Source organism: Myotis yumanensis, unplaced genomic scaffold (assembly GCF_028538775.1).
Source record: "Myotis yumanensis isolate MYYU_CA2020_CCGP unplaced genomic scaffold, mMyoYum1.0.hap1 SCAF_14, whole genome shotgun sequence".
Classification (NCBI taxonomy): Eukaryota; Metazoa; Chordata; class Mammalia; order Chiroptera; family Vespertilionidae; genus Myotis; species Myotis yumanensis.
In genome coordinates this window covers 41,939,252-41,955,543 of record NW_027223765.1, presented here as the reverse complement: position 1 = coordinate 41,955,543, position 16,292 = coordinate 41,939,252, and the positions used below count along the sequence as shown (strand labels likewise).

The window sequence follows — 16,292 nt, the reverse complement described above, 5'->3', positions numbered from 1 at the left end:
TACCCCAGAAATAAGACACTCTTATCTTAAATCCTAAATATCAAAGGAAGTGGCTAAATCCATATAAAATAATTGATCTGGAGCACACATTAATACAATTATACAACGGTTTGGAAGCTATAACATTCTGTTGCATATCAGGAAATAAATGTTTCCAGTCTGGTCAAACCCACCAGTGTGTCCATTGCTTAATGCGATTAGACAGAAACCTACCAGCAAATGATATTCCAACCCTACATGGCCCGACTGGGTTGTGATGTGCAACTTCAGGGAACTAGCCTGTTTGCCCTTCTGATGAAAGTGCTTTATTTTTTTAATGCACAAATTGCATTGAGATCTCAAAGAAACCCCCATCCCATTCAAAGAAGCAGCTTCATAATCCACCAGTCTCCTTCAGTGTCCATACCTACTCTTCACTCTGACAACACTGAATATTCAGTTCTATGAATAAGATGTCACCCAATTATAAAGGCCCATAAAGCAGACCCAGGAAAAAACCCCAGAACTGGGAATTAGGAAGGTCTGTTGAAAGCATTTAGTCTACATCTGGCAAATTTCGGGATAGCTGTGACTAACCTCCCTACCCATTTCAGACATTGCGAGTAGATGAAAGAAAACGTATCTACTGAACCCAGCCAAGGCCTCAGAATCCTTTTAAAACTGTTTTATAGGTACCCTCTACTGATTAATTGAAGTCGACTTATCAGATTAAACCTACTTGCTACCCCCATGTTCTTATTTTATAAACTAGAGGCCTGGTAACAAAATTTGTGCATAAGTAGGGTCCCTAGGTCTGGCCAGCGATCAGGGCCGATCTGTGAGGTGACCTGCAGGGCGATCAGGGGTCCCCGCTGGCACCCACCTTGGCTGGTCTGGCGCTGCCTACTTGCTGGCTCTGTCCCCCACCACTGCTGCCAGTTGCCTCCCACTGTGGGGCAACCAGCTGGGTGACCGGGGGTGGGGGACCTCCACTGGCACCCACCTTGGCTGGCCTGGGGCCTGCTGGCTGTGGGCAGCACCTACGTTGAGCATCTGTCCCCTGGTGGTCAGTGTGCATCATAGTGATCGGTCATTCCACCATTCAGTTGATTTGCATATTAGGCTTTTATTATATAGGATGGGAAATAGAAGCATGGAAAAGGAAAGGAACTTTCCCAAAGCCACATAGATAATTAATTACAGGCCTGGTAAATGCAGTTACAGGAGCATGGAGTTAGTATGGATGATTCAACTCAGTCCCTGCCATTCTTTATTCATTCTGTGTGAACCACAGTGTCAAGACTATGACATTATTCTATTAATTGTTTGGATGAAGACAATTATGGTACCACCATAAAAATTTACTGAGCACACAATTTTGTGCCAATTGGTTTCCAAGTGTATTACTGTTATTTTCTCTAAGCCTCATATTGACCAAAACATGCAGGCATTTTGTTGCCACATAATAGATGAAGAAACACAACCATAGGGTTTGGGTCACTTATTCAAGGCACTAGTAAGTAATAAGTAGTGGAGTAGGCGTTTGGATGCAGATCTTTCTAAGGTCAAACTTTCTGGGCACTTTTTGGAATGTGACAAGTTTGAAGAAGTCAGAGCTGGAACCCTTCCCTGGAACTGCCAGCTCTTAAAACATGGCAGGGAAAAGAAACCCAACCACCAACCAGCATGTCCCTGCCAGAGCTTTGGTCCCACCAACACCCAGAAAGCCAGCCTAAGAAGCCAAGGCAAAATGGGAAAATGAGAGTTTTTCTAGCACATAGACTCTGCTGGGCTGGAAAAGATGTTCTTAGATGGAAGGGGAAGAAACTCAGCTGCACCGTCTTGTATTATTTGAGAAAATAATAAAATAGACAATGGCTGATAAGTAGTGCTTCCAATTGAAGTCTTCATGAACACACAGAAGGAAAGTTGTGGTGTTATCTGAAATTAGAAATACTGGTCAATGATATCCAAGTCCCCAGGAGGAATGCCCGCTATGCAAAGCACAGATGTGACCTTCCGGCAGATGAGTGGGATGTAAAGGAAGAGAGTAATAGTCTAAAGTCCTCATCTTTTATGCTGCTATTCCTTCCTCTGGGACATGGCTTCAAAACCAGAGGGAGACCATTCCTCCTACATGTAAAGCATGCAAGGACATTTAACTGTCACCACACCTGCCACCAAGACTTTGCTGTCTTCATCCACTAGACATTCATGTCTCTACAATGTAGCATGTAATAATATGAAAAAAAGAAGAGAGGATAATAAGATACATACAAACTAGGGACTATAGTTTTTATCTACATTGCTTATAAGGAATGAAAACTACAGACTACTTTGGTTTATCTAGGTTAAATAGTCAGACCACCAAGCAACAAGTGGTGGCATCCCTTACCAATCCTGCAATTCCACACTAAATGGAAGACTTGTAGACACTGGGCATTTGTCTAGGGCAGTGATGGCGAACGTTTTGAGCTTGGTGTGTCAGCATTTTGAAAAACCCTAACTTAACTCTGGTGCCATGTCACATATAGAAATTTTTTGATATTTGCAACCATAGTAAAACAAAGATTTATATTTTTGATATTTATTTTATATATTTAAATGCCATTTAACAAAGAAAAATCAACCAAAAAAATGAGTTCGCATGTCACCTCTGACATGCATGTCATAGGTTCGCCATCACTGGTCTAGGGGCTGTGTATATCAATTAGCCTCCCATCTGAGTCTCGAAGGAGGGCTCTAAAGCCAACAAGAAGGACTCTTGAGAGAAAGCCATTTACCCTGTTCATTGGCAAACCCCCATATTTTAATGATGGTTAAAATTAAGATACTTAAAGTACTTAAGTATACTAAAAGATACTTAAGAAAAAATAAAGGAAGAAAGGCAACATTGCCCTTAACATTCAGAAGAAACATGTAAGATCTATTTTAAAGTATATTCCAATGCAAATTTTAAAGTGTTTGGTTGGATTTGGTGTACATTATACTTACTCACATGCTATTGACAAAATCATGTCATATGGCTAAGTTCAGAGGTGATGAGGCACAGAGCATACAGCTCAAGAAGGTACTGCAAGGGATGGGGCAATGGGCAAGTATATGCAACCCCCTACAGGGAATGAAGGAGTAAATAATTTCAGACAACCATAAAATAATAATAAATAATAAAATAATGATGACTAATGATAGTAAATAATGCACATATATTTTACAAAAATAAATAAGTGATAAATGATTAACATATACCACAGTCATCATCAGAGGTACGAAAGAAACCCTGCAACATATTGAATCAGTGATGCAGAATACTAGTACATACTGTGGAATATTCACTCCCAGAATACAGAAGAAAAGAAAGAGATGAAAACAATAGATGATAGAAATGAAGGGGTAACCATAGAGAACCAATATATGGATAACTGGTTTTCTCAATAAGCAGATTAGAACATGTGTAACAGAAGGAAAAAAATCTGTAAAGGTATTTTCATGAGCTAAAGAAAAACTCGTTACATAGATCAATAAAAGCTTCACATAAGAAAGATTAATGAAAAAATATTAAATGTTAGTCTAGGTCAGTGGTTCTCAAACTTCCTAATGCCTCGACCCTTTAATACAGTTCCTCATGTTGTGGTGACCCCCAATTTCATTGTTACAAATTGAACATAATTAAAGCATAGTGATTAATCACAAAACAATATGTAATTATATATGTATTTTCTGATGGTCTTAGGCGACCCCTGTGAAAGGGTCGTTCGATCCCCTAAGGGGTCGCAACCCACAGGTTGAGAACCGCTGGTCTAGGTTATTGTGTGGTGCTCGTAGTCTCAATCAGCCCAAATCAGAGAAAAAGAAATAAATGAACCAAATAGATTCTGGTAAAATTTTCAAATTTAAAGAACAAATTAAAAACTCTAAAACCTAGGAACTAAACTAATAGAAACAAAACAGGCACCAAACTGAGATTGCAATTCTCAGATACGCAAGGGCTCAGGAAGCACAATATCTACACATCGCTTTTGAAGAAAAATAAATCAAGATATACTTTAATAAATCAAGGAACAAATTATAGAAATCAAGAGGAAATGGTAGAGGAGGAAGAGAATGAGAAGAACTTAAAAATGTGGAAGTCATGCCATTAACATGCCAGTGATGATCACAAAAATCCGTTAAAGTCAGAGTGAAGTCTCAATGGCTTTGCTTTTTGGCTACCAAACAATGCAAAGTCAATACTTTAACAAATTTCAGATCATCTGTTGCAATCCAGGCAATTTTCTAGTACCAATGATGAAGAAGAGAACAAGAAATATAAAGTGTATTCCCCATGGAACTTAGCATCTTGCAGAGGAAGAACTTTAAGAAATTAAAAATATATAAGATGGCAAAAAAACAGGTGTGAGGAGCAGTGAGTTCTGGCGATATGTGAAAGGAAAGGTTTCTACTTTATTTATGGAGAAAAATATTTGAGCAAAGACCTGGGAAAAATGATGAAGCCAGTGATGAAAATATCTGGAGGAAAAATGTCCCAGGGAGAAGGCATAGCAGGCGAAAAGGCCCTGAGATAGAAGCAAGCTCAGTGTGTTTGAAAAGCTATGGCTGTGGTTGAATGGACAAAGGCAGAAGTGGAAGGAGCTGAGGGTAGAGATGACATTCAATGATTCCCATTTCCTGGTATCCATGCCCTGGTTTAATCACTTCTCCTTTTTTTTTCTTTTGCCAAAGAAATATAAATGAAGCGATTTGTGTCATTTCAGGGTAGAAGCATTTAATTGCTAGAATAAGGAGCCTGGAATATTGAGTTAACCTCTATAGGTATAGGATAACTACCTATGAGAGTCACCTATACCTGTAAGTGTGCTTTTTGAAAGCAAGAGATAAGTTTTCGTTGTATTAAGTTGCAGATTTTAGCGATCTTTGTTACTGCATGCTAACGCATTCCATCATGATTCACCATCTAGTGAACATGAGGGAAAAATGCCTCTACTAATAAAATTTTTTTCATGGTCCATTTCATCAATAAGTATTTTGTTATCAAAATTAAAATAAAATACCTTTATTGCAAGTGAATCTATAATTCATCCAGTATATTATAATCTTTGAATTATCTGTGATTCTTCAATCTTGATACTCACATTTAAAGATTTTCTAAGTTCTATTGATGTAAAAAATGAATAGCAAAAAAACTGGAAAACAAAGTTTATGGTTCTAATTCTTGTTCTTTAAGTTGCTAATAGATATTTTGGGGCAAGAGATTTATCATCTATGTGTCTCTGTTTCTATTTTTTTTAAATGCAAGTTAAGGTATGGTATCTTAAAACGGAATATGGCAAACATGAGAGGATATTACTTCCAAGATTATATTACAAAATATCCCAGCTTCCATCTTGCTCACACTCTCTTGTTTGCTCTGATGGAAGTCAACTAACACACTGTGAACTGCCCTGTGGAGATATCCATGTGGCAGAGCAGTAAGGGAGGCCGCTGGCCAACAACAGTGAGGAACTAAGACCCTCTGTCTAACAACTCAGGAGGAACTGAATCCTGCTGATGATCTCATGAGTGAAGGTGGAAGCATTTCCTCTGCTTATTAAGCCTTCAGATGAGACCACAGCCCCCAGCAACACTTCTATTGCAGCCTTCGTGAGAGACCCTGAGCTGCAGGACACAGCTTCCCTGACCTCACGCTTCACCTAGATTCCTGACTCACAAAAACTGTAAGACAGCAAGTGTTTGTAGTTGTCAGGTTCTAAATTGTTGAAACAATTTGTTTGACAGCAACAATTAACTAATACACAGACGATTGTGAGGATTTTTGGCTTTTAACTCTGGGTAAGTTGGGAAGTCAATAGAGTTTTGAACACAGGAGTGACATGATATTACATATCTTTTAATACAATAGCCACAGCAATTGTATTAAAAGATAGGTAATGAAGAATAGACTGAGGGGGCCAGAGGTGGAAGGAAGAAGGGGAACAAGTTGGAAGGCCACTGAACAATTCAAAGGAAAGATAAGGGTGAAGTAGTCCAGCAAGGTAGTATGAGAGGTACCTAGAAATGGTCAGATTCTGCACAAAATTTTAAGAAAGAAACATCGGGATTTACAGATTGGTTGTGGGTAGGAGCAAAAGGGAAGAGTCAAGAATGACTTTAAGATACTGATGTGAACAAAGAGTAAAACACTGAAAATGAGATTTTTTGGGACAATTATGGATTTAAACACTGACTAAGTAATAGGTAATTAGAAATTATTATGTTAGGTGTGGTAATGGTATTGCTATATTAAAACACAAAGAAGTTCTTATCCTTTAAATATGTATACTGGAATATTTATGGATGAATGGTTTAATGACCAGGATTTGATTTAAACTAATATGGGTGGTGTGAAAGTATATTGGGGTTTGAAGGGCACAATGGCCATAAGATTGATAGCTCCTGGAAATGGGTAAAGACACATGGAGTTTCTTTGTATGTTTTTGTCTACTTTTGAGCATATTCAATGTTACCCAAATAAATGTTAAAAAATGACTCCAAGGTCTATGGACTTATGAATGACTAGATTAATAGAATTACCTAGATCAGCAAGACTGCTGAGGAAGAGCGGAGGTGAGGGAATAACTGGAACTGGGACTTCAGCTTGGACTCTATTGCATTTTTTAAAATATACTTTATTGATTTTTCACAGAGAGGAAGGGAGAGGGATAGAGAGTTCGAAACATCGATGAGAGAGAAACATCGGTCAGCTGCCTCTTGCACACCCCCTACTGGAGATGTGCCCACAACCAAGGTACATGCCCTTAGCTGGAATCGAACCTGGGACCTTTCAGTCTGCAAGCCGACGCTCCATCCACTGAGCCAAACCGGGTAGGGCGGACTCTATTGCATTTGATAGGCCTATCTTAGAAGGAGTGAAGCTGTTGAGTAGTAAAAAAAGAGTCAAGTGAGAGAACTCTGGCTTGTCATTTAAATGCCTCGAATGGGCCCTTAAGCATGAACAATTAGGGAGATGAGTGGAACCAGCAAAGGAGACCTAGTAGTGGTAAGCAGCCAGGTAGGCAATACCTCAAGGAGAACATGGCCAACATGGACAAGAGCTGCTGACAGACCAAGAAAAACAAACATATGAAGTTCAGTTTTGGATTTGGTTATGTGGAAGCTATTGTTACCCTTGATGAGAAATGTTTCACTGTGGATGAAACCTGATTGGAGTGGGTTCCAGAGAGAATGAGAGACAGGCAGGGGGAAAGGCATTTAGCATAAAAGAGTGACAAATACATAATACAAATAAACTAACGTACTAGTAATAAAAATAATTTTGGCTTAAAAACCTGGATATATCAGCAAAACATCTGGAAGATGGAGGAAGAAGGCCAATAAAGTAAAAGCATATAAAATGACCATGCACTACATTTTCATTCTGAAATTTCTTTTCATTTTCAAAGACAACTGCACACTCCAATCTGCCTGAGCCTGGTCACATTTAAGTTGACCTTGAAGTAGAAATGACATGCAGACACTGATCTTGACCTCATGCAGATCATTTCACCCAGAGGGGAACCCAGGGGTTCTCGGTGAACGCACGCTTTGGGAGGCCGTGGGAATAGAAAGCCTTTGATCAGCTATCCCTCTCCCAGCACAGACTGGCCAGAGCATTTCTGTGAGCAAGAGAATCCATGCACAGACTGTCAAGCTTTTATGCTCCTGGTACAGACTCTGCTCACGCTGTCCCTCCTTACCAGGAGGGAGATGCACGCCAGCTCACTTATCCTTTATGGCCTTTCACTTAGCATGAGTCACATATACTCCAATCGTAACTGAGATCAAAATCCCAACAAGGTCACTAGGAGATTTGCCTGAATAGAGGCAGCTAAATCAGCCCCCAAATCTCTCATGAGCCATGTTAGAAAAAAAATGAAAATCCCAGAAGCTATTTTCCACTAAAGCATGTGAGGGCATTTCCAATGCTCTACCAAGCATTATGCTGATTACACTGTTCAGAGGTTTATAAACTGGAGCGGAGATTAAGTAAATCACGGTCTTGACTGACAATGAGAGCATATATTTTTAGAAAGCTCAGGATCTTAGATTGGGATTTCTGTGTAACCACATATACAAAACAGTAGGCACCACTGATGGACAGCATCTGATACATGAAGCTCTGTCTTCAACATCTACTTATACGGCCTCTGATTAAAACATCCACTTCACTTTGTAAGAGAAAAAGATGGTGAAAGAAGCGAACACGTCGGCGTTTTATGTTTTTATGGACTGTTATGTATTTTCATCTAAAGCAAGGTTGGCAAACTCTTTGCTGTAAGGGGCCAGGTACTAAATATTTTTGGCTTTGGAATCCACACAGTCTCTATCCAACTACCCAGCTCTGCCATTTCAGCAGGGAGGTGTCTATAGACAATGCAGACATGACTTTCTTTCAATAAAATGTTATTTACAAAATCAGCTCACCATTATTGAGCACTCAACGAGGAGCATTTACCAAGTACTTCATATGTATAAAAATTTTATTTATATAATGATCATTTATATCTCTCAACAGGAACCGCAGGGGCTCCCTAAATCCAGACCAAATCTGAGTGTAAGAAATATCCCATTATTGGTTAATAATGAAACAAATATCCATCTTTAATACCAGGCTGTTAGAAATCCAAACAAAGCACAATCGACCTCATTTTTCAAACTTGAACTCAGGCCCAGAACAAGACGGAGCAATGGCCCTGTGGTCACTGCTAAATCCTCAGTTCCCAGTGGTTTTAATGTTCAAATCTCACCATGACCTCAAGAAGAGCGGTCTTAACTTGCCCATACAGAACGCACAAGGCAGGTATGAGGAACTGTTACCCTAAAATTCTGCTGCTGATTTTTCGGGGAAGGGCTTGTTGGGGCGTTGACTCACGATTATAAAAGGATGGTGACTCTTGGGAGTGAGTGCCCTGGAGAGGTTGCACGGAGGATCCAGTTTCTCAGAACTCTGGACTATTTCTATTCCTGGAGCAGTAATCCTCACCGTGCTCCTGTCACTGGCTACGGTGGTGTGCAGAGCAGCAGATCTACATGGTCAACTCGAACGCGAATTCTAGCTGCAGACTTGTAATACAGCATGATCGGGAGCTGCACTGCTCATCCAGGTCTATGAAGATTGCTGTGTCAGTCCTACTGGCTTAGACCTCCTTCTGCCCCTGCATTGCACCCATTCTTTAGCTTAATAAAACAAATGCCAAATACATAAAAACCCCATCTCATAGTTGACATTTAGAGCAAAGATTTGCCTTGTGTTCCCCACCTACCCAGGTCACCTGCAACCTGCCCATCAGTCCTGCTTTTGGATCCTAGTAAGTAGCCCCCAAACCTGAGAGACTCATTTGTATCTTAGAGTACCCACCTGGAACACAGACACAACATGTATGAAGGATCTTGTTCAAGATTCTTGGAGAAATCTGTTGCCTTTGCCTGGAATGCTCTTCCCACAGATCTTTGCATAAAGGCTGCATCTCATCATTCAGGACTCTGCTCATGTCATTTCCTTACAGATGCCTTCCCTGAGCCCCTACCCATAATCTGGAGGGACATTGTCTCTGCCACACACCCAGACACGGGTATGAATGAATGTGAGCTTGTATCCTGCCTTTGCTACTGCCGACCACACTTCATCTCTTTACCCTGATCTGTTTTCTATAGAGCATTTACCATTACCAGAAATCCTTTTCTCTCCTTCCTCCATTCATGCAATATTTATCCATATCCCACACAAATGGAAGCTCTCCATTGGCAGCCCTGGGTCTTACTCAGGGTTGTAGCACTTGGGTGGCATAGTTCTTGGGACAGCTGTCACCCCAGCCGCTGGAAATGGGATGGCAATAGTGCCCTCTCATTGTATAACCAACAGCCCTCCCCACATTCCACAGTGTTCCCTGGGGTACTTGTTCATAGGTGTATCCCCAACACTAGGTTCACAGTAGGTGCTAGATGTATATTTACTGAATGACTGAATTACAAAATGAAGAAATGAAACAAGACCTTTCTGTAAATGAGCCTATAAAGGAAACCACTGAATATGAAGGCAAGAATTGGAGTTTGCCTGTCCATCTATACAGCATTTCTCAATCTTGCACTACTGACACTTTGGATGAGACACTTCTGTGTTGTGGGGGGCTGTCCTGTGCCTTATAGGATGTTCAGCAGTGACTCATGACCTCTACCCACTAGATGCCAGTAGCTTCCTTCCTAACCAGTTGGAACAATCGAAAATGTGTCTCAATGTTGTCAAATGCCTCCTGCAAGCAAAATTGCCCCTGGTTGAGAACTACTGGTTTCATCGGTAAGTATTCATTTCTGCCAAGACCAAAGACTCCCTTTGCTCAGATCTAACAAAGTAGAGGTTTATCCATACAGACTGGACACATGATCCTGACATACTAATTAACTAGTATATACCAAATATGTAAAACCCCACCAAAGAAATGATGTCAAGCTGAATGTTTGCCTATACCATTTTGCCAGCATTATTCATCCAGTGCTAAAGAAGGGTCCATATTAAATAGTACAGTCAATTTAAATAAGTCATAGCTGACAATAGCTAATTGCCAGTGGCGATAATCAATCTCTGTCCTATTTAGCTGGTTAAAATGGAATCTTTTGTCCTATCACCAAGCATTTCTCTTTATCACACTGCCTAGAAATATGCAAATGAGACCACATAACTCACTTTTTCAAATTTCCCCCAATGAATGAATTAGTATATCTAATGTGGTCTGTATTCCTTGCAAAGGAACAGACTGGCAGGTCAGAAACACCACCCTCACTCCATTGAATTTTACACTTAAAACAGGTAAAGAGGTGGCATGCAAATTGCATCTCAATAAATCTGTTTTTAAAATTTTCAGTAAAAAAACCGATGCCTCGAATACTGTAATATCTTTCTGTTGCTAATGAGATAAGCTGTCTCAAGCATCATGTTTTATGTTTGGACCTCAGAAAGGACATCTGCTAACGCAGAGGTAACTACTGAGTTAACACAATTGCCATTAGGATGGGACAATAAACAGTTTTTTTTATTCTTTAAAATACCCAGGTTGGTCTGTATCATATCACCATGATGAGGATTGATGTTTTGACTGCTGAGTGCCTTTCTTAGTTATTATGACTTGAGTTCCATAAATTACCCAGATAATGGTATTAATTCTCCACTCTCAATGGAAAGACTGGGCCCCAGTGACTAATAGTCCTGGGCTCTGCTCCATTGGCTGGAGAGTAAATGTCACAAGCTTATGTGCCTACATACAGCAGGTAAAAATGAGTTCCCTCTTCCTGAGTCATTTGTTTGGCCAATGTTCTGACAAATCCACCACACATGAGCCCTTGTACTTAGCACTGTGATTTACAAGATGATGGGGTCAGTCCTTACGTTTGGAGAGTTTACAATTTGTTTAAGAAATCAAACTGGAACATTTTTAAAAGAGATTGGAGATTTTGATATGTTAAAATTTACATTGTAAAGCAACTGCAAATAATTAGACATTTATTATCTATTATTTTAAAAATCCAGCAATCTGAACTTCCTAACAAAGACTAAGATTGGGTATGTTGCATTTGTCAGAAGGAAGATCTAGAAGGAAAATAGCGAGGTCAGACAAGCACTCAGGAAGGGGAGGCAGTCCCCTGCACAGTCACTCCTTCCAACCTGGCTCAGTTCTCAAGCCCCCGCCCCCACCTACCCCGCACATTTCCTTCTTTCTCCAGGTCATTTCCACCTGAGCATGGAGGAAGCAGAGCCTATGACTGTTAGTCACTAGGGCCCAGTCTCTCCATTGAGAGTGAAGTGGAGAATTAACACCCTTATCTAGGTAATTTATGGAACTCAAGTCATAATAACTAAATAAGAGCAGAACAGTTGCTACAAGCTCAATTCACTTTATAGACTTCCTACCAAGGATTGGTCTGCTATGCTTCAAGTACCATCAGGTCATGCTGGGAGGGCCACATGATGAAAAGAACAAAGTCTTTGGCCTCTACGACCTTCTGGATCATTGGTTAGCTTTTCAATTCATTTGCCCTATGTAGACATGGCTTAAAAAGATAATGTATTTTAATCTCTGGGGCAAAGAAGGGTATGTCATTTATGGGGCCTGGTTATTATTCATTTATATCTAGAATACCTGGTAAAAGCAAGAATTCCAAAAATATTTATTGAATAAATCAATAAATCAATAGATATGCTGTATAGATAAAAATGGGTTACCCCAAATCCTTGCATTTTTATACATCTTCATAGTCAGGTATTTTCTTGTTCAGTTTCTCATTTTATCCCCAAGTCAACCCAGAGTAAGGTGAGCAAGGTAATGATCTCGATCTTATTTTAGGTTGAACTTCAGAGACCCAAGACCACACATTTAGCAAGTTATAGAGTGAATGACAAATCCATGTGGACCTTATAGGAATTATAAGCTCTATCCAGCTTATAATCATTCAGGAACAACAGAAAAATGGGTTAGGGGCCTGACACACACCAATGGTTCCTGGGCCAGAGAGACTTGGTAGGTCAAAGCGAAAGTCCAACCACGTCTCCCTTTGCAGTGGGAAAGCAATTAAGAGAATTCAGCATACTAGTGGCAGCTGGGGAGCTGGCAGATTCCTCAAGAGAAGGACTGTAAGCAATGTCATAGGCCAAGAAGATGGATGGGGCCCATTTATGCACCGGGGCTGACATATAAATGGAATCCTGCCCGGTTTGACTGCCCTTTCTTCAAAGATGTCATTGACAGATGAGTATCTAAATGTTTTTGTTTAAAAATGAAAACAAGAAAAAAAAGAAAAAAGAATAAAACAAAACAAAACAAGAATCTCTTTCTACTCCAAATAGACACATGTAGCCGGCGTGCATGAGAATGTCCAATGGGGCATGGGAGCCATGCAGGCCTTTCAAAGGAGTCCTTGATAATTATTTGCAAAATTGTTCACCTTTCTTTTCAGATAAATTTCAATTTAACGCAAGGGTTTCATTGAAGCCCCAGATGACTGCCAGTTGGCTGTATCCCATCTGCTGGTGGGGGACAAGCCTGCTCACAGATGCCATGCTCACCTGCCAAAACAAGGCTTCTTCCCCAATTAAAATGGCCCTTTTTATTTTTAGAGTGGTAAACAATGTCTACTTAATTTGAGGAAAACACGCAGAAGAAAGTTACGGAACCTAATCACGCAGTGACATGATGGGTGAGTCAGAGTCCGAGAAACTTGGGGGAGTGCTGGAGGGGCCACTCTGCCTGTGGAGACAGAAAAAGGTCCTCCTGAGGTCATTGCCTTCATGGCGCTGCCTCCGTGGCAGCCTTCAAGATCAAACCGAGCAAATCTGTTTTATCTTATGTTTACCAAACATACTATAAGAAGGAAGATTAATAATCACCAGTTTTAAAAGGTATGAACTAAATACAGTTCCTCAGATAGCCTTGTGTCTTTATCTTGTTCTGGAATTCTCTTTTGAAAATGGGGACACTTATCTTTTGCTCAGTTGACACTTACCAAGTAGCAATAAGCAGGAGGATGTCTTTTCCACCCACTCAAGGTGGGCCAGCCCTGCCTGTGGTCTCTGGCCAGGTGTCTATCTCAACAGCAGATCAGCAAACCCTCTGGAGAAGTCACGTTCTTCTCCAGACTGGATGTGCAATGCCCAGGCTGAGTCCATTTCATCCTTACTCAGCCAAACAGACATTTATGAAATGCAAGAAATTTAGAAACTTTTGGGCATAGTTTACAACTTGGACAGAAGTGGCTTGGATGGGAACAGTCACCTTAGGGTCAACACAGAGCATTCTTTGTGATGACTGAGTGAGAAACCCAAGGAAATGATTTTAAAAAGAAATTTCAGACAGATAGACAGACAACCTAGGTCAGACCATGCCGCCGACAGGTGTATGTGGCACCAGCTGCGGGAGCTAACGCACCCTAGCTGACTGGGTCAACCTGGAGGTTGGCAAGTCTGACCTGTTTTAAGCACAAATAAATCTTGCTGAGTTAAAATAATGATCCTATCTCTTACTTTCCTCAAGGAACATGAGACACGAAGTGACAAATTTTGGACAGCAGCTGTGAATCCTCAGAGTCCTTATCTCCTGGCTGATTAGTTGCAGGTCTGCCTCGTTTAAGATGAGCTACAGGTCAGATACATAAGACTGTCTTCCTTGCTATGCCCAATAACCCAGAAACATCCAGGGCAACTGTCCCCAAATCTTTCAATGCCTGCTAATATAATCATGATGCATAGGCTAAGTGGGAAATACAGTGGGGGGAGAAAACCCAGTGTTTCCCAGCCAAAGAACAACCACTTCAAACATGCCTGCTCTATTTGCAGTCCTTCCCACAAACCTTTGGGAAGACACAGAAGTTGATGTTCAAAGTCACCCTCCATACAAACTATTGACTCCCTTCGGTAAATCTAGCCAATGTCAGGATGATGCTTGGAAGCTCTCACCCATCCGTCAACCGATGGATTCAACAATGATTTATCAAAAATAGATGATGTGCCATTTTTCTCAGCAGCTGTCCTCCCAGGAGGGCTTGTGGCAGTTTCTGGCCCTTTAAGCCAGACACCAGTGAAAGCCCCCAGCCAGCCACTGATACCTACTGACACTCCTGAGAGTGAGAGAGATGGGAAAAGCCAGAGACAGGTTTTTGTGTGTGTGTGTGTGTTTTTTTCAATTTAAGACTCTCAATCATAAAATGTTCTGGCTTTCTCAAACCCGGCACCTGCAGATACATTTAACTCTAATTCCTCCAGGGGATTAGGGTGATGAAAATCTCAGGCTCGCTGGAGAAGGGCACATTTCGGCTTGTATTTGCCTAAAACAAACCCATAATCTCCTCGTATGCCCACTGTGATCCTAAGGATGTGGAAGTGGGAACGGCGCTCACTTTAAATGCACATGCGACCTACTGTGAGGAAAGCCTCCGCACAGCCCAGCGATGTCTTGGAGTTTATGATTACAAGTCCTGTGTTCACATCAAATATAACCAGCTGTCAGAGCCCTGGGTTGGAGGAGATGACACCAGGCTGAAAGGGGAGTGATTTAAAATTGTTTTTCCTTTGAAAACCAACTTTCCGGTACTCAGAAGTAGTTGAGTGGCCAGATAAGTGGATGCTTCACTTGCTTTATATTCATTCATTGAAATCCACTGCTTACCTGCCACCACGGGGGATTTCCGTTCATCCAGGAGCTGGATGGAGGTACTCGCTGTCACCACATTGCTTTTGTTGACTGTTCCTGCAAGAAGAAAAACCAGAAATGGAGGGAGTTAGAGTGCACATGTTAAGAGAGTCATTGTAGTGGCTCACAGACACCGATTCTACAAATGGTGCTGGGGCTGGCGTCCCAGAGCCCAGAGCTGGCCTGCTCCCTGCACAGGTGCTGGGCAGCCAGTCTGCCCCATAGGAAGCATCAACACCGAGTGAGTCCTGACCACCTGCACTGGGAGCATCCAGCCTTTTCCCACCAGGATGACTGACCACCGTGGCGGGGCCACCTTTTCTCTAATTTGTGGTTATGAATTGCAGCATTTACTTGCATCGGTAATCATATTCAGACTGTGTTTCTGAATTTAGCCAGGGAGAGCTGCATGAGATGAAGTTTTAAAATTATTTTTTGAGTTGAGGACTTCAGGTCTGATTTATTGGTTGCAACTTGACTGACTTATAACATTCTAACTTTAAGTCCAACTTTTTCTGAGCAAAACCATTCTAAACAGGGATAGAGCTGGAATACAATCTGACTCCAAACTCTTCTGACTGTGGTAACAGTAAGGCATCGCTATGAAGAGATTTCCGATCACTCACAATGGTTCAATGCCCATGGAGTAAAAGATGCTGAGCCCACATGCCCAGCCAGTTCCCGCCGCACAAGAGGTGTGCAATGAATGGGAGCCAAACGGAATCAATTGCCTTGGGAAAGAGGGAGAAGGCAGACCTGCATTTGAACAGCCGTGTGGCCGAAGCAATGGAGAACTTCTCCTGGCCCCAGTCTCAGCTGGAATGAGAACCAGCTTCCTCCCCAGTGTCTGCAGGTCCTCAGCACACAGTCAGAAAGCGAGAGGAGCTCCCCAGCAGCGATGGTGGTGCTGAACATTTTCCCAAGTCTAAAGGGGCCACGAAATCTCCGAAGATATTATGTCATCCAGAACTTTACCAGGAAAAAGGTAAATCCCTTTGCATTTATGAATTCATTGAAAGTTCAGTGAAAACCCCACTTGCCAAAAGCCTTAATTAATCAGAATTCTTTGTAGGAATAATAACCGAGAAAACTGAAATGAGAAGT

The 16,292-nt window shown here is 41.3% G+C and overlaps 1 protein-coding gene across 2 annotated transcripts in view; it reads right to left on the bottom strand.

Moving 5' to 3' along the window:
* CACNA2D3 (calcium voltage-gated channel auxiliary subunit alpha2delta 3) overlaps positions 1-16,292 on the bottom strand; it is an 812,027-nt gene that overhangs the window by 146,879 nt on the left and 648,856 nt on the right. For both annotated transcript variants that reach the window (XM_070390783.1, XM_070390784.1), the window contains one exon: positions 15,165-15,245. In XM_070390783.1, the coding sequence (XP_070246884.1) occupies positions 15,165-15,245 (81 nt within the window). The remainder of the gene's footprint in view (positions 1-15,164; positions 15,246-16,292) is intronic.